This window comes from Callospermophilus lateralis, chromosome 6, assembly GCF_048772815.1.
Source record: "Callospermophilus lateralis isolate mCalLat2 chromosome 6, mCalLat2.hap1, whole genome shotgun sequence".
Taxonomy (NCBI): domain Eukaryota; kingdom Metazoa; phylum Chordata; class Mammalia; order Rodentia; family Sciuridae; genus Callospermophilus; species Callospermophilus lateralis.
The window spans coordinates 54,451,469-54,471,170 of record NC_135310.1 but is presented as its reverse complement, the minus strand read 5'-3'; the positions used below and the strand labels follow the sequence as shown (position 1 = coordinate 54,471,170).

At 36.2% G+C, this 19,702-nt stretch overlaps 1 protein-coding gene across 2 annotated transcripts in view; it reads left to right on the top strand.

The window, feature by feature from the left end:
- Slc16a10 (solute carrier family 16 member 10) overlaps positions 1-10,429 on the top strand; it is a 111,544-nt gene extending 101,115 nt beyond the window's left edge. For both annotated transcript variants that reach the window (XM_076858350.2, XM_076858351.2), the window contains exons 5-6: positions 7,391-7,619; positions 9,418-10,429. In XM_076858350.2, coding sequence (XP_076714465.1) covers positions 7,391-7,619; positions 9,418-9,650 — 462 coding nt within the window. In that variant the 3' untranslated portion in view covers positions 9,651-10,429. The remainder of the gene's footprint in view (positions 1-7,390; positions 7,620-9,417) is intronic.
- The last annotated feature ends 9,273 nt before the right edge of the window (positions 10,430-19,702 follow it).

Here is a 19,702-nt window from a genome sequence, read left to right as displayed (position 1 = left end):
GGAAGGGAAAGGAGAACTGAGGGGATTTATGATTTGAGGGAATAAATATTTTAACTCGTGCTAGTGGTCAGAGGCAGTATTTAAGCAGTGTCTTGAAGAAAAAGTGAAATTTGGAAATACAAAATTAAATGATAAAAGCATTTATTACAGATAAAGTAACTTGCATTAATTGACTGTAAGTAATAACAACCCCCATTCATTGAGCACTTTCACATTCAGATGATGAAGTAAGTGCTCTACCTGCATTATCTCATTATCCTTGCCCATCCCTGTAAGGGTGGGACTGTCCTTATTTCTTTTTACAGATATGTCCACTGAGGAACAGAGAGGCTGCCTCACCATGGGTGTTTGTGTGCATGTAGGTCCAGAAGGAAGTACAGACAGAGGTGGTGTGCAGTGCTGGGAATTAAACCCAAGCCCTCATGCATATTTATGCACTACTTTTAAAAATGTATTTATTGAACAATGATTGTGCCCCTCTTTATCAGTACCTTACTATGGACATCCTCACTTATGGTTGTGTAGTGAACACGTAGCTGAATGTTCAGACTAGTTCTCAAGTGTCAGGAGAGCCTTCTAATGGGCATTTATTGTACTACAGAGCTTCATTTTATTTTTCAAAAAATTCTGAGTGCCTTTTGTGCCCCAGACACCAATCCAGATATAAAAAAGAGAGACATAGTCTCTGAGTTCTTGGAGCAGGACTTAGGCAGGAAAATGCTGGGTGTGTTTGGGATTCAGAAAACAGGGAGCCTCACAGAAGAGGTTGGAAAGCTGGGAAGGCAAGTGATCCAGGCCTTGAAAACCAAGACAAAGCCATTTTACTTTAAGTAAAGTGGGTCTTTGTTGGAGAGTGTTGGTCTGGTTTTACATTCTAAAACTACTGTACACGCTCTGTGTGTAAAGGGTGGATTAGAGGGAGCGAAGCAAGAGTGTGGGAGGGGAGGAAGAGCAGGTAGGAATGAGAAGTGGTCCAGGCGAGGGATTCTGGAGCCCATTCTAAGGCTCAGAGGATGGAGTCATGCTATATTTTATACATAAATATTCTCCAGAATAATTTCTGAAAGTTCTTTCCCCCTACAGATGGGACAGGCATTTGCAACACTTTTGCGGGGACATTTTAATACTTAGGTATTTGAGTAATTTACAAAAGAAAATAGAACTTTCCTAACTTTCCCATGTTTGGTCTGTTAGATGGCAGTGAGTTAAAAGTCAATATTGTGGATCAGATATTTTATTTTCAATGGAAAGGTTAGCCACAGACTGGCTTCTTTAAGCCCTTATGTAAATTTTTTTCAACCAAATGTAGGGCAGATGTATGTGCTTGGGACACTCAGTAGTTTGTGCTGAGTCACAGCGGGGGTGACTGGATTTTAAAGAGGCTGGTGGAGGAGCTGGAAAGTCCTTAGGTGTGTCCTGGGACTGCTGGGAGCCACTGATCGGCTTCATTTGTAAGCACAGCAGCCCAAGAGACAACACAGCTCACCAACACAGAGCCCAAGTGTGCTCTACCACTGAGCTACACGCCCAGTCCTTTATTATTTTTTTATTTGGAGAAGATAGAATCTCACTAGGTTGACTAGGTTAACCTCAAACTTGCCAACCTCCCACCTCAGCCTCCTGAGTCACTGGGATTACACTTTCTTCTGTTTTTCTTGGCCCAAGATTTTTGATTCTTTGCTTCTTCTTGGCTACATCAGAGTCCAGCTTTGCTGGTATATACATTCCTTTTTCTTCCTCCCTCCTTCCCTGGCTGTATGCCTTTTGACCCAGCCTTTCTGGGCTGGAATGCTCTTCTGCTTATCTCCTCTTCATTCCTTTCGTTGGTGGTGGGTTTTCTCAGACATACGTGCTCCAGACTTTTGTCTCTTCAGGGGGCTGTGGCAGTTCATTCTTCCTTATTCCCTTGAAGCCACTTCCGAGTAGCTGCTAGTCCTAGAACACTGGGTGACATAAACACACTTACAGTTCTCCCACATGGTCACATTTCAGGACACAGTCATATTCAGAGGATAGGTTCTGAAGTGAGTGTCTCACTAGCAATTTGTCTTCAGAACCACAGAGGACAGTGCTGAAGATTCTTGGTGACTGCTTATGTAAAGTACTAGCTCAGAGTAGATGGTGAAAAAATCCTTGCTTTTATTATATTTTAATAATCATATTAAATACAGAAGGAAGATCCCAATTTGGAACAGTTCTCAAGAAAGGAGACCTTAGTTTCCCTGAATTAGAGGTCTTTGCTTATAGACAATCTTTTGTTTAGGAATATACCTGGTACTTTTTGCTTAAAAGTTCTGAATTTGAACTTTCATCAAGATCCCGGAGTTCCAGCTATTTTTAACCTAGTAATTCTAAAGGCTGAGCAAAGTCCACTGCTCCTGGTAGAAGGATACAACTGAATTGCATTATATAGAATGATAATAGATAAAGGAAATCTTGCAAAGTTCTGGAATATATTCTTCATTGGAGAGGAAAGGCTGTGTTTACCCTGCTTTCTTCCTACCACTTTTCTTAACCTCACAGGTCTGTCTTTCTAGTCATGATTAAATGACTACAGATCTGTCTGTATCTTAAAGGTGTAATTTTGGAAGGGTGAAAGGTTTGAAGGTTATAATTGTGTATGAAAGGATTGAGCGGGGCGTGGTGGCACACCTGTAATCCCAGCTACTTGGGAGGCAGAGGAAGGCAGATAACAAATTTGGAACCAACCTGGGAAACTTAGTAGGACCCTGTTTCATAGGACTGGGAATGTAGCTCTATGGTAGAGGCTTCTGGCTTGATTTGGAGCACTTCCATTGTGTCATTTCTGTATGACATGGACATATTGAATGTGGACATCATGTCCATGTGTATGTGCACAGGAATGGGAGGTCTGCAAATCATTGTCAGGGGGTTATTCCTGAGGAGGAGAGAACATGGGTTGAGTCCAGAAGGAGGGAGGGAAGCCTTTCGTATATTACAGTGTATATTTTTCTAAGGTTTGAATTGTTTAAAAAATATATTCATGAGTTACATTTGTAATTTATAAAGGATCGTGGATTTCATATCCATCTTCCTGTGTCAATTTTTTCTTCTACTTCAGATGCAGTGGAGTGCTAGTGTTGTCCAATTTTGTTTTTTATTCCACATTAGCATTTTACATTTTTCTAAACCTTAGAATGAGACTTTACCAAATGGAAGCTAATTCTAAATAATATCTAAACACTTAACTATTCCCCAATCAGAATACAAGTCAGAGGCTCCATAGTCTTATCTAGGCTGTGGCACTGGTGTGAAGGGTCAGATGCACAGTAGCACTCGTGTGCTATAGAGCACGGGCGAGTGGGTTCCTGGCAAAGCACTTGGAAAGTGTGGTGGCCACTGTTTGCTTCCAAAACAGTTAGCCACCTGGCTATGTGACCTGAACAGTTCCCTTTAGTTTGTGAGTGACCAACAGGACTTTTGCCAGCTGCTTTTCTGCCCTGGATGTCTAGCTAGAGGATATGAAAGTCTGGAAACTTTATATTGAATAAACCTATTAGAAACAACACTTGAATCTAACTGCGCCAATCATGTGTCTGCACAAATGCCTTCTGCTTATTCAGGTGTAGCTCATTTTTCCTCTTGAGTTATACTTAGATTTCTGAGCCAAACTTAAACTGACATGTCTCCAAGACTCCAAGAATGGCTATCTTTGGATAGAAATGGGGAAGGTGGGCTGGGGATTCAGCTCAGTGGTAGAATACTAGCCTAAGCATGTACCAGGCCCTGGGTTCAATCCCCTAAATCACCACCCCAAAATAAATAAATAAGAAAGCATTAAAAAAAAAAAAAACAACTTTTCTCTCATGTACATAAATTAAACTCAAGTTGCGCTTATTCTTCTAGAGCCTATGATATTATGACAAAAAAAGCTTCCTTGGATGCTTTTAAGAAAACAAAAGCAATATACACATCTAAACAGTCATTTTCTTGTTAAGGCAGTACAAACCTAGAAGAGAATTAAGGACCTCTGAATCCCCTATTTAAATTTAACCCGAACTGCTGTGTTTAAGAGAAAGAACAAAGATTGCATGTTAATGCTAAATTTATTCATCTTTCAAATTGTTCCCCAGTATATACAGATCAGTATTTGAGTGTGAACCAATATTTATTTTGGGAGACGATAAAGAGAGACTGGAGGCTCCTATATGGACAGTTTTTTAAACCTTGACACATGCTCCTTTGGCACATAAGGAATAGGTATTTATTTCTCACAGCAGGTACATTCTCACCAGCTTGGCTACATTTTGGGTAGTAACATCTGCTGGGAAAGAACATTATTTTCTACTATAATAGCTACAAATAAGGGGGAAAAAGCAAGTTATGTTTTCTGAGAAATGCCTAAAGGATAAAATGTATAAATATTTTTTGAACTCAATTTTTAAAGGAAAACCCCAATAAATAACAAATTAATAAGTCATTTTCAAATAATTAAAATGAAAGAATGTGAGTTAATGTAGTTTAAATTGAGAAAAGAACAAAGAAGTTGCAGTCAGATAACGAATTAAATAATGTGCTGAAAATCTTACGTGAATAACTTTTTACATAATTGACCAAAGAACAAAATTTCAAAGGGAGCCAAAATGAAAAGAGAAATCAGGAAAACTAACAAAAGTAAAGTGCCTAGATCTCATGTTATATAAATTGTTCCATGAAAACACTTGTTATTAAGCAAAAGTTGAGTTTGTGCCAAATCCTATACTAGTCTATTACAACCATGTATAAAATTCCACAGGGTGATTTTCTTGTCTTGAAAGAAATTTGTACTGAATAAGGTAGGAATATAATATAACACACATTAATATATATTAATGTTATATATTAATATATTTACATATATATTTATTTATTTACTTATTTATTCCTGGAAGTTAACCTAGTATAATTATAGTACCTAGTATAATTATAGTGGTGTGGCTAAAAATGTTTGGTCTGTGGTTTTACAAGTTAGATCCATTGCATCTGGCTCTATGGCCTCTTCAAGTTTTATTTTAGATTCCCTGGAGTTTGTTTGAATATAGATGAGTGTTTCTAAGATTATACATATCTATTGCTTTTCATGTTTGTAGATAGAATATAATCTATAAAATAAGAACATTAGGGTTTGTCTGGTTAGTTTTGCAATAGGAATAACTCTGTAAGTTTTTACTATTTGTTGATTTCAAACCAGCTTCTCTATTTTATATTTAGACCTCTTTTGATCTTAATAGATGGGAAGTATCATGAAGTCTTTTTCTTAGTGAAGATTACAGACAGCTAGAATCCAGTTTCCTTGAAGTCTATTTCTTTCCAGCCTATGAGGCTACAAGTCCAATAATTACTTGCTGCTGAGAAATTATGCTTATGTTTTCATGAAAGTTGGGTTATAGGAAAGAATATTTCATTAGAAAATAAAAATCAGAAGAATGGGAAGATTTTGTCCTCTTTTCAAAATGCTAATGTGATGTGCCAAGCTTATTTTTCAAATAGACCACTCAGATTCTTAAACCAATCATAATTTTACTGTAAAGCTATATTTATAGTAATAAAGAAAAATATACTCAACTAAATGGCATAATGATGTAACAAAGAGAACTAACCTTTAGTTCTCTTAGTGTGACACATTTTCTAAGAGCATGTTTCTGATTATGGTGTCCATGGATAACTTGTGTTTGCCGCAGTCTGGCTGGGCACAAAATAACCTAGCCGCCACGAGGCACTTGTAGGTTCAAAGAGGAACTACTTTATTGCCCGAACTCTCACCGGCACTCCATGCACACTCCCCGGGAACTCTCTCCGCCCTCAATGGGGCTTCCTGAGAACTCAAAAGTAGCAAAAGTAGTCCTATTGCCAGACAGCAGGGGTCTATATACAACTGAATACACAGCCTGTTTCAATCCAGCATCATCCAGTCACAGCAATTATACACAGCTTAACTTAATTATCATCATCTTAATGGCTCACTGGCGTCACCTCTCAACCACTCCTTCTGGCAAAATGCCAGGTGCCATCCCTACTCGGCTGTGGCTCTCAACATGTGTTGAAGTTTGTGAAAGCTGCCATCCTTGTATCCTACCCTAAACTCACACATTGTGACTTCAGAGTTCTCAGGTTTTGAGTGGCACTGACTTGCACTACCAAGTTTTATTTTCTAAGGGTGTGCTAGTGGGTTTTAGGAAAAATAGAAGAGATGTGATCCAGAAGGCTGCTTTATCTAGTCTCCATTATACCTAGCTCTACCATCACTAGAGAGCATCTTCTGGGAATAGTTGTATCCACTCCCTACTGCTGTGCACATGAGCCACAGGTTCCAGACTAGTTTCATCTTGTGTGCTTTGGACATGCTACTTAACCTCTCTCAGCATCACTGTCTTCAAAAGCTGTTCTAAGGATCACCAGAGATATAATGCATCTAAAGTAATTAAAGTAATGCCTAGAACTTAATAGACATGAAATAAATGATAGTTGCTATTCCATGCATATGCTTTTTAAAAACTTGGTCCTTTTAAAAACATTTCTCCTAGCCAGGTATCTAGGGACACACCTGTAATCCCGGCTATTTGTGAGGCTGAGCCAGGAGGATTGCAAATTCAAGGCCAGCCTGGACAACTTAGTGAGGCCCTGTCTTAAAATAAACTTGTTTATAAAAAGAGCTGGGGATGTTGCTTAGTGTTAGAGTGCTTGCCTAGCATTTGCAAGGTTCCTAGGTTCAATTCCCAGTATCTCTAAAGCAGCATTTCTTCTTCTGATTAGTAAATTGTCCAGTTTTAATTAGTTTTTGCCTAGAAAAGTTAGTGTTTATTCCCTTCCATTTTTGTACCTACTATACTTTGAACTCTAGAATAATTTATTTGCACTTACTTATTTAAATGTCCATTGCTTTATAACCCAAGGGTAAAAATCATCTCTTATTCATTATTGAAATGTCTGCATATAACACAGTGCCTACCAAATAGCAGGCAAAATCAGGAGTTTGATTCTATTAGCTAACGCTAGGTAGAAGGTGTTTGGTGGTTCCAAATAAATGTTATGAACCTTATCTCTGGGATTATTCAACATATCTTTAATCTTTTCAAGTAAAGTATGATAGTTTTGAAGGATAAAAAAAAAATCAAGTGCTTGATGAATGAATTTGAGCCGATTGAGCACTGACTAGGTGCAAGATCCTTAAACCTCATAATCTCTAGTCCAAGGATAAATTTCTTATAGATTCTGACTTCAAAGAGTTTGCAGTAAATATATAAATAGTTTATCCTTGTCTCTAATGGATATTTTAAGAAAATTTGAATGGAACTCAGGGATCTGGTTATGTATTTAAGATTGAGGGGATGGGAAATAAGTAGGGTCACTTTTTCCAAAAACACAGTTGACATACGGTCATCTATCCTAGGTACTTTCCTTTTTCTTCATTGGTCTGATGTCCATGATGATTCCCCTGTGCAGCGTCTTTGGGGCCCTCATTGCTGTCTGTCTCGTCATGGGTCTCTTCGACGGATGCTTCATTTCTATCATGGCCCCCATTGCCTTTGAGTTAGTTGGTGCACAGGATGTATCCCAAGCAATTGGATTTCTACTCGGATTCATGTCTATACCCATGACTGTGGGCCCACCCATTGCAGGTAAATATGATTCTCCTGTATTATATTAATTCAATAGCATTTTCTATTTTAGGTCCTAAGCCTCACTAATATAAAATACATTGTAATTTATCAATTACAGTCCTTTTATAACTATACTGAAAAAGTTTGCTGGGGAATTTCTCTCATCATTTCTAGCATCTAAAACAATAAAATGAATAAGATTAAGCTTCTAGGCTTTAAATTTCCACAATTTCTAGGGGCTGGGGTAGTAGCTAGGTGGTGGTAGAGCGCATGTGTGAGTCACTGGGTTTGATCCCCGGTACCACATAGAAATAAAAACAAATAAAATGAAAGTTTAAAAAAAATTTCCACAATTTCTGTATTTCACTTAGAGTATGCTTCAGAGTAATTGGGAACATGATATTTAAAAATATGAAGATTCTGAAAGATTTCTAAATATACATGCTTTGTGTAAGGGATTGATTATACATATACCCCTGAGGAATAGTTCATAAAATAATATTTAGTGTAAACAACTCTTCATCGACAGTGAATGGGAAAAATGCAGCATATCCATACAATGGAATATCATTAAGCAACTTTTCACTCTTTTATATCATATAAGCTTATCCACTGCAGATCACAAGTAGTGCTTTAGTAGGAATGGTGTTTGCTATCAGAAGTGACTGCTAACAGACCAAGAATAAGGGAGCTAACTGTAATCTTCCAAAGTGAACAGAATAATTATACACTGAAACTGGAAGCAAAAAGTCCTTAACCAACTAGAGGTTCTGAGGACATCATACTCTTAAGGCAAAATCTGATTCAGAGGATAAGGAGGTTGTGTATTTAGAGATACTGCATATTTTTTATTTATATCCAGAATGAATATACACATTCATTTCTCTGTGGTAGTAACTAACTAGATAAATCCTCAGCTATTTATTTAACAAAGTCAGAGAAATATTCTGTGTAATATGTTCCCTGGACATTTTAGATAACTATGGTTATATAATGGAAGTTTTAAAAAATTAAGAAAACTTTTAAAATCCTGAGTCCTAGGTTTTGTTAGGGAAATTAGAAGTAAGGAGTACTGTAAATAATAGTCTCCAGAAGCAGAGCCCAAAGATCTATTAGAGTGTCAAATATACATTCTTATATTTTCTCCCCAAGAGCCGACAAGCCTTAGTATCTTCCAATGTATGTTTAACCACCTAATTTTTAATCTTGACTTTTAGATTTACAATTTCTCATGCTTTTGGATTATAATTTAAAAGAGTTTCATGTTATTTATTAAAGGGAAAAAAACAGGCTCAATATTGATTTGAAATACAGATATTTGAGTAAAGTTTCATCTGGATGCTCTGTCCACCTTCAGCTAAGTGTTTTTTTCTTTCAGTTGTAGTTAGACACAATACCTGAGGATCGAACCCAGAGCCTTGCATGTGCTAGGCGAGTCTTTACCACTGAGCACCAGCCCCAGCCCCAGCCCCAGCTAAGTGTTTATATCGTGGGTTTGAATACCTCAAGAGGTCTCTGAGGGGCATTCAGAAAGCTGAAGCTTAGTTGCAAATATTTCTCCCAACTAATATCTTGGTGTGAGAATTCAGAAGCCTGTACTCAGTGATAAGATTAAAGATAGGAGGTCTTTCCTTCTTCATATCAGAAAAGGTTTATATCTCAGATCTGTTTCTTAAAAATGTCTGATATCTGATGTTTGAGTCAGTCCTATTGAGGTGAAGTTATGAGGCTGGGGTTAGGTCATCATTTTGAGTGATCTGAGGACTACTAAGAGCCACACTTGTTCTTTCTTGATGACAGTTTTTTCCCTTCACAGGGTTACTTCGTGACAAACTGGACTCCTATGATGTGGCATTCTACCTGGCTGGAATTCCTCCTCTTATTGGAGGTACTGTGCTTTGTTTTATCCCATGGATCCATAGTAAGAAGCAAAGAGAGATCAGCAAAACTACTGGAGGAGAAAAGATGGAGAAAATGTTGGACAACCAGAACTCTCTGCTGTCAAGCTCATCTGGAATCTTCAAAAAAGAATCTGACTCTATTATTTAATGTCTTATATACCTCCACCAGACTGGACTTGCTTTTGAATTTTAAGCAAGGTTTCCTTTTATATGAATTGCAAATTTCTTATTTTTTTAATCATATCATCAGAATAGCACAATAATTGGGAAATAGAAACCTTATTACTACAAGGACAATTTTCTGCCACTGGATAGCTGTCTGATATTTCCAGGAGTCTGAGGAAAGACTCAGTTGCAGGAAAATATGTCTAAAAGTTAAATATTGTGAACCTTTGAAGTTATCTCAGTCCAAAGCAACTTTGGAAACTGTGAATGCTATTAGCTTGTACAATTATTTTAAAATACCTCAGGCTATACTGAAAGGGTTGTGGTTTTGTTAGGTCTGGAAATATTTTGTCTGTTGTCTCATATGGTGTCTTCAGTTCTGGTACTCTGTTTTAATTTCTTCTGCTCTTTGGAAACTTTTTGCAAAATTTAAGCCTGTCTTCTAGATAATACCAGATCTATCTAAACCTCAAGTCTATGTTAAAGTTGCTTGCCTGAGAGGTAGCTGTGTGATTAGAACATACTGACTTGCTCCTGCATTGAGAGACCTTCTGGAAGCAGATGCTAACGATGTATTCAGTATTGATATGTGAGATGAAAAGCATCTGCTTCAGAAGGCAGAGCAGTTCAGGAGTAAGGCATTTCTTCTCATTACCTTTGTCCCCTTTGGGTTTGCAGTGCGTTTTATTCAAGTAGCCAGAAGCATCCCAGATTTCTGATTTGTTTTGACAATAAAGTAAAATAGAATATTTTTACCTTTGATTTATGGATTTTCCTGACTTTTGGATTCTTTAGCACTGGTATTTAAACCAATTCTTACTGAGCAGGTTACCTGCACAATGGGGAAGGACAAAATCCTTTATATTCATGAAGAAAATATCTTTCTGATAGAAACAGTTGCTTAAATAGATTTAATGAAATTAACCTATTTTATCCCATTGCCCCAGATAGAACGCCTATAAAAATTAAATATAGTGTATTACTTATAGTATATGACATATAAGATCCATTAACCCATTAAGTCCCAAGTTTTTAATTATGTGACTATTTCAACAACATTATCACAGGTGTTTTAAAGTAGGCTGGAAATAATAACCTATTTAAATTATATGTTATGTTAATTATATATTATTATATTAGTTATACATAATATATTAATAATATATTAGCTCTAGGTTATGATTTTCAACCCACTTTTTTTTAAAGAGAAAGAGAGAGAATTTTAATATTTATTTATTCTTTTTTTTAGTTTTCCGTGGACACAACATCTTTGTTTGTATGTGGTGCTTGGGATTGAACCCGGGCCGCATGCATGCCACATCCCCAGCCCCTCAACCCACTTTAATGTACCTGTGTCAATTTCATTGAACTCTTTGCAGAATTGAAAATTTGGGACTTAAGAGGTCAATGTGGGGGGAGGGGCTGAGGATGTGGCTCAAGCGGTAGTGCGCTCGCCTAGCATGTGTGCGGCCAGGTTCAATCCTCAGCACCACATACAAAGATGTTGTGTCCGCTGAAAACTAAAATAAATAAATAAATATTAAAATTCTCTCTCTCTTAAAAAAAGAAGAGGTCAATGGGCCTTAAAAAGTTAAAGTACTAATAACAGAGAATTCCTACATTTCCAAAATTTTCTAGTAAAAATTTGCATTCATGTATGCCGTCATACTTAACTTAATGACCTGGGACAAATTTTAAGAAATGCATCATTAGCTGGTTGTAGTGGCACATGCCTGTAATCCCAGCAACTTGTGAGATTGAGGGAAAAGGATCATAAGTTTGAAGCCAGACTCAGCAATTTAGTGAGACCCAATTTCAAGAAATGCAACTGTAGACAGTTTCATTGGGCAAACACAGATTGAACTTACACCAAGATAGTTACAATTTTACTAAGCAATATAATCTTATGGGACCATCATTATATATATAGCCCAGCATTAACCAAAAAGTTGTTAATGTGGTGCTGTGTTTATCCTAGTATGATCTCCATTAATATTTCTGTTACTTTTTTATTTATAAATATTGTTATAAGAAAACTATTAGTTTTGAGTACTCAAAATTAAAAAATCAGCTATGTTGTGACACATTATCCACTTATAAAAACTGGAACACTTCTTTATATATGTTTAAAATTACACTTCAATACTTTAGACTTATAAAAGTCAATAATATGCAAAGTATATTTCAATCTTAAGTATAGATGAATATTAGATCTTTATTCATCTATTTCTAAATTATCTGTAAGGTAAGAAAATTTTATTAGCTCACTATTTTTCTTTTCATCTTCTATTATCTTTAAAAGGCAAAGTCCTACTCTTACTTCAGCTAAGAATGGAACTATCTGGAGAGCATTTGGATTTGTAGTTGTTGGCTTGGGAGGGACGGAAGGGGGGCTTGAGGGATGTGAGGCTGTTAATTGAACAGCTGGAAAATCCATTGACTTTTCAGTATAAGCTTTCTCACTTGCCACTTTGAAAGTTCATAGTGTAAATGCTAAATGTGGAATTTATTTTAATAGGATCTTAAAATAATTTTGATTGTGAAGATATTCAGCAACTTACCAGCCCACACAAATAGTTGCAATTTACTGCTACCCCCTACCCCAACCCCTGTACTAGGAATGGAACCCAAGAGACTCTATCACTGAGCTACATTCCTAGCCCTTTTTGTTTTATTTTGAAACAAAGTCTTGCTAAGTTGCTGAGGCTGGCCTTGAACTTGCAATCCTGCTTCAGCCACCTGAGTAGCTGGGATTATAGGTATGCGCCACCATGCCTGGCTGCAACTTACTACTTCTAATAGTTTCATATTCAGTGGTCTTTGATCATTTGTTTGCAAAAGATTCTGTGATAGGAATTTTAAAACTGCATTTTGATTACACTGCCCTTTCATGTTTGTGTTTCATGATAGTATAGTATATTAAATCCTTTATTTATTCACTCCCAGTTATCCAAGATATTACTTTCATTCCACAACAATATCACATTTTTGAAAAGTTCAGTAAAAACATACAATTAAAACCAATCATCAAATTTGCCATTATAAAAATGTTCCTTCCTTCCTTCCTTCCTTCCTTCCTTCCTTCCTCCCTTCTTCCCTTCCTCCCTCCCTCCCTTCCTTCCTTCCTTAGCAGAGATTTCAAAAGAACACCCCTCTACACACACACACACACACACACACACACACACATTTTACAGAAAGACTTAATTCTAAAATGGAAAAGACCTATAAAGACCTCCAAATTGCTTTTTCTTTCAAAATCTGGCTAATTTTTGAGATAGAAAAAGATAAAATGAAACCTGAAGACTTGGTCTTGCTTGGTTAGTTTTCACATTAAAACAGCAAAGTGACTTAAGTATTTAATTAAAAACTTAGATCTCGGCATATTGTGTTTGTGTATGATAATACATATAAGAATAGTATATAAGTAGTTTTCAGTTTAATGAAATGAATCAAACTATCTGTAACACTGAAAGGGTTCACTGTAATAGAATTTCATGGAGAATACCCTGAAGTTAGAATAAAGGGTAAGATGCTAAATAAACATTTTGGAATGTGTTATTTGGTAAGAAATTTCTAAAAGTCCAAAATATACAAATCAAGAAAGATGAAAAATAAAGATTGGTGTTTTAGATTTAAAAAAAAAATACTTTGTTAGTCAAAGTAAATCTAATTTCAGAACCTTCCTAAGGAACCCGCCTAAGGTGAGGTCTTCTTGTTCATTCCCAGATACTTCTCTGAGAGGAAGAGAGTACAGTGTCAGAACTCATTCTGATAACACTTAGCATATTCTCAAAGTCAGGAGTAAAATGAGAAAGGGAACAGTCATTTTTCTTTATAGAAATTTTGAGTCAGGCTATTGTAACAGATGCTTAAGGAGTTCCCAGAAAGGTTTTGGTTAAATTTTACTGTAGTGGAAGTTTAATAATACATCACCCAGATTACTGATACTTCATTCGAAATTTGTATATCTCTTTGATCATTGTCGCAATGTTTACTCTATAACCCTGTTACAAAAATCTGTGATTTCCACTGAAAATTGCATAGTGCTTGTGGTAAGCTTCAAATTCTATTTATAAATAAAAATGAGGCTTCATTTACATTTCATGATCCATAACTCATCAGTGTATCCATATCCATGATTGCAGATGATCCCATAGGCTTGCCCAAGTATACAGAAATTTTTTATGCTATTAGCTTCAGCTTTCCACACTTTTAAAGTAAATGTACAACTTTGTTATAAAAAGTTAAGTGTGTTTTCTTTTGATAACTGTTATCCTTTTAACTGCATTTGTTTTCTTTTATAGAGTGTTATTGTAAATGGTCTTATGTACAGGTGGAGTTTAATGTTTAGTCAATAAAACTGCATAGAAAGTATGACATAAGTTTAAGGGTAGACAGTCTATAGCATGGGTGGCCCTGAGGAGTTCCTACCAGTGAACCTGTTCATCTGTGCCTTATTTCTTATGTTTTCCTCCTCATTCTTTCCCTTTTCTTTACTTCCCACCATCCTTCAAAAACCTCCTGAGGAGCCCACCAGTGTCCTCATTTAGTTGCTTAACTGCACTACTTATTGTCCCTGTAGTTTCACAGAATGGATCCCAGCCCAGTTTTATATAAATTGGAGAATGGCTTGTTCATAGTGTTGAGCTTATAATTTTAATGGTCTACAATGATTTTTTAAATTACACGATTTAAATATTTAAGGGTACTGCTGTTTCATGTAATTGTCAACTTTTGAGCTAACTTCTAAAGCTTTAAACATTGAAGGTAAATGCTTTGAAGAAAAAAATTGCTAGTTTTTAGCATAAATATTTCGAGAGCATAATTGCTTAATTTGGTTTTCATATTCCATTAAGGTTTTTTTGAATCTTAGTCTTGAAAGCACACTATGGCGGATGACTTAGAATGTAGTGAGCCTCCAGAACCTGCCTAAGGAACCCACCTAAGGTCGGATTAATTACATTTTATGCTGACTGGTCTCAGAAAAATCCCAGATTTTACAGATACAAATGGAAATGCATGAACTCATTAGCTTCAGTTTTAAAATATGTAAACAAGTACTTAAAACGCTTCAGGAAATTTCTAATACTGAAAACTGGCAAAACATTCCTGGCAAAACATTAAGGAACAATTTTTGTATTAGGTCAAAGATTGTTGCTTTTCCAGTGTGTTGCCTTCAAAGGAGGAAGTAAAATGTTATTACTTTGTTTTTTTACATCTATTTTCCTTTTCTTATTTGAAAAATAAGTACTACCGTTGCAAGCACTTCAAAAAATTTAACTCTTCAAAAGACAAACTTTTTGTCACTTGTAAAACAAAAGAACAATTTGTCAGTTATACTAGTAGTGTGGTAGCATGGGATAAGAACACATTACAGAGCTGGGTGCAGTGGTGCATACCTGTGATCCCAACAACTCAGGAGCCTGAGTCAGGAGAATTACAAGTTGAAGGCCAGCCTCTACACTTAGCAAGACCCAAAATAAAAATAAAAAAGGTTGGGGTTATAGCTAAGTGGTAAAGCACCTGTGGGTTCAGTCCCTAGTACACACACCATAGAGGAAAAACCTGCTACTTTACTGACTTATCAGTTCACTTTATGATATTCACGGATTTTTGCTGATTGTTGAGATAAAAAGAGTACCTGGAGCTGAGTTTGAGAATGTTCCAGGGGCAAATAAAATCAAGGTGGACAGATATTCCTGGCCCATTATAATTTCATAGTCACAGCCACATTTATTATTTGTTGGCAAAGAATAATACTTTGTGTTATAAATAATCTCCAGCACCACAAATAATAATAATATGGAATTTGTCCCTGTTCCATGCTTCCTTCCTATTTAGTGTATAGAATGATAGGGTACAATTGCCCATAGCTAAATGTGAAACTGCATACACGATAGAACCATGATTATTGAACCCCCATCAATGTAGACTTAGCAGATGACTTTTGCAAAAGTAAAGACCCATGATAAAATTCATTGTCACATCTTGGAATCTCTCGGAGAAACACTGAGTTAGGACATAGTAGTTTACAGAGCTTGTCGCTTTTATCAGATTTTAAATAGTAAATTTCAATCACCTTGACCTCTTCACATTTGAGAATGTGAAGTTCAGTGTGCCACACGAAATAGGTACAATCTTGCTTTCTGGGAGCAGAAAAAATCTTGATAAATATCAACTAGTATAGGAGGCTACCTCATTTCCAACGCAGAAGATTTCAGTATTTTTACTAGTAAGTTGGAAAGATACTGGGAATGAAATGGACCCTTTCTAACTGAGCATTTGATGGCAACCTTCACTTGATTATAAGTTCACTACCTCAGCTTTCAGCCCAGCTGCAAGGCCCAGCTGCATCAATCTGCTTCATCAGAATGGAGTTAATGGTGTTTCTGGATTAAAAGGCAAGGGAAAGCAAGCCATTAATGGGGTTAAAATGTCACTAAGATTTCTTCAGTGCTTTTCCCCCATAATTGAGTATAAATGGAACAAACAAGGAATAACAATGAATGTGGCCTGTGGATCTGACAAAGGAAAAAACTGAAGAAATTTATAATCTAGATAAAAATGAACATTCACTAAACTGCTTCACAAGTGGCTTTTCAAATTAACATTGGAAATGGAAAGGTCTGTCTTCATTGGCAGGAGGACAGATGATCACTGATGACAGATCCTGTAAGGCCTGAGCCTTACAACTTCTGTGTTAAATCCTAGTAGAGGTGCTCCTTTCCGAGTGGAACAAGGACCATGGCTATGAAGTTTTGTCTCACTGGAGCCTTTCAAAATGCTCTCATTGAGTTCACTGAGAGTGTAGAAGTTAGCCTGCAAATTCCCAATCTAGGGGCTGGGGATATAGCTCAGCTGATGTGAGTGTTGCCTCACATGCACAAGGCCTTGGGTTCAATCCCTAGCACCACCAAAGGAAAAAAAATCAATATAATTAAAGATATTTCTTGGCCTTTCAATGTGAGTGCTATGCCAATGTGGTGGTGCCCACCTATAATCCCAGTGACCAGGGAGGCTGAGGCTGGGGATCACAAGTTCAAGTCCAGCCTAGGCAATTCACTGAGACCCTGTCTCAAAACCACCCTGGGGTTCAAGTCCCTGGGCATGGGGATTCTGGAGTATTTTGGGGTTGAATGTTACTAAGCATGTATGTGATAGGAACTAAGAATATAACACTTAGAAATCAATACCATTTTGAAGCCTGTTATATATGACTTATTCTTGATAACATTGTTCAGTATCTTGGGCTGGGGATGTGGCTCAAGCGGTAGCGCGCTCGCCTGGCATGCGTGCGGCCCGGGTTCGATCCTCAGCACCACATACAAACAAAGATGTTGTGTCCGCCGATAACTAAAAAATAAATATTAAAAATTTTCTCTCTGTCTCTCCCTCTCTCACTCTCTCTTTAAAAAAAAAAATCTTAAAAAAAAAAAAAAACATTGTTCAGTATCTGATACTAGAGGAGTCAATTTATTAAATATTTTATGTGTGGGTAAATACATAAATCTTTCTACTTTGATCTTCTCTAATGGGTCAAAGTTTCTTTCATAATTCAGGCTGTACTGAAATATTATTATTTCAGGGACTGAGGATTTGTTTTTTTTAGTGTTATATTTTAACCCTTCACCATGAATGGATTATGTAATTTGTGCCTTTTTTTCCCTACCAAAGAGAGATGAGGTGAAGATGGGTGCTAAACTTCATATTCCTTTCAACATTAATTTTTCTTTTTAAATATATATACCAATTGGAACTATGTAAAGCCAACATTGTTATATGTTGCATTTGTGCACATCTAAGGGAAAGAAAAACTTCATCTATAAAGCGATTACCAAGTTCAAGTACATAATTTTTGTTAGCATTTAAATATTTAAATTATGAAACACAAAATCTTCCCCAAATGAAAAGTTTCTCATGAACATGGCCTCCAAGGTAACAACTTAAATGACACAGTCCCTTGTTTATGTTTCTAGCACACACACACACACAAAATGTCTCTGAGGGACTATGAAAAAAAGTGATATACATACAGACAGACATGGCTTTCTATTTTGCTTACATAAGTAAATATTTGAACATTTGAAACTAACATTTTCAGACTAAAATCAGTTTGGAGAGTTAACAGTCTTAAAGAATTAGTTATTGGCTCAGTTTTATTTTTATATTGTCCTAATTTCTCACTAGAAGTGTCATTGTTCATCTTTCAGACTTAATACAGAGATTTAAACTAGTAACTGTTGCAGCTGGGTCAGTGTCAGCAGATCTCAGATCCTTGACTTATCAAGGGCTCTCAGCACCATGACTATGGATAATTGTGTAGTACCTAAAATTCCACCTGAAATTACATGTAGATCTCTGAATCCTAATGTTCTGTAAGTAGGGTTCAGGTAAATTGGGGATCACAGGTTTTCTTATATTCCTTTTCTCCTTAGGGTCTTTGCCTTTAACTGTATTGTATGAGGATTTGATAAAACCAATTAGGAAAACAATGCTCATTATCATTTTCCTAATTAGAAAGACATTCACAATAGAATGTACTAGGCTCACTGTTAACTAATGGTTGCTCCTTTCAACTATTGACATGAGCTAAGTGTGGAGGGTAGAATGGGGGTTTATTATCAGAAGTTAGAACATTATAACTTCTGACATAACTATGAATATATTTTGGTGGAGAAATAGAAAATTGTAAAGGCATTGCATAATGCCTGGGAAATTTGTCTTATCCATTTATTCTCCCACCAGTTTATTTTAGCCTAAAACTTAGAGCTACAGCAAATTGAACCCTGCAGTATTATTAAGTGAGAGCTTCTATGACTTAAGTATCTCTTAGAATAATCTGACACTTTTCATTTTGACTCAATGTTTATCCAAAAATTTTTTAAAATTATTTTATATATTTTGGAAGTTAGACATCAAAACCAAATATTCCAAGTGCATGCTGCACTCTGAAGTGTGGCTCTGCTGCTTTCCTTCCTACATAGGATGCATACATAGGATGCATGCATCCTACATAGGTTCTGGCACAGTATTTGTTGAAATATAGATTGCCATGTGAAATGATCATGCTGGATTAGACCAGTATGTGGCATTTTAGTACTTGACTTAAAATTTTTTTTTTGTTTCTCTTTAAAGAGTATAATTTATAACTGAATTTTAAATAATATGCTATTTAGTACACAACCAAAATGTTTTAAATGAAAAGAGCTTTGTAATCATTTGGAGAATAAGATCATTTGACTGTGGAAAATGTGATATTCTCAGTAAATGCAATAAAAAATTTAGCAAATTCTTTTAAGACTTTATATTTATGGAATTCCCTGGGTGGGGGGGGATTACTGAAATGAAGGAAACAGCCTGTAATGAATAAAAGGGAAATAAATTGGTGCTTTTAAAACTGCATATATGTATTCCAAGTATGTTGAATATTGTTTCTCAAGAGAAGGGAATGGAGAGAAATGATCCAAAAGCCCTGGATACTTTCTTTCTTTCTTTTTTCATCTTTTTGTGGTGCCAGGGATCAAATGTAGCCCAGGCTAGCCAAGTGCTCTACAACTAAGCCACGTGCCAGCTCCAAAACTATTTATATTTGATCCCCCTTTTCATCCCTTTTAAAAATTATATTTATTTATTGGTACTGGGATTGAACTCAGATGCTTTACCACTGAGCCACATCCCTAGATCTTTCAATCTTTTATTTTTGAGACAGGATCTCTCTTAAATTGCTTAGGGCAATTGCTAAATTGTTGAGGCTGGCCTTGAATTTGCAATCCTCCTGCCTCAGTTTCTTGAGTGGTTGGGATTACCAGTGTGCACCAATTTGTCTGGCTTGTTATTTGTAGTGATGATTGCCTTTCTAGCTAGAATGCAATCAAATCTCTGTGCTGTTTTGATTTGCATTTCCCTGATTGCTAAGGATGTTGAACATTTTTTTTTTCATATATTTGTTGGCCATTTGTATTCTTTTGAGAAGTGTTTATCGATTGGATTGATGTGTGTGTAAATTTTTGGAGTTCTTTATATATTCTGTAT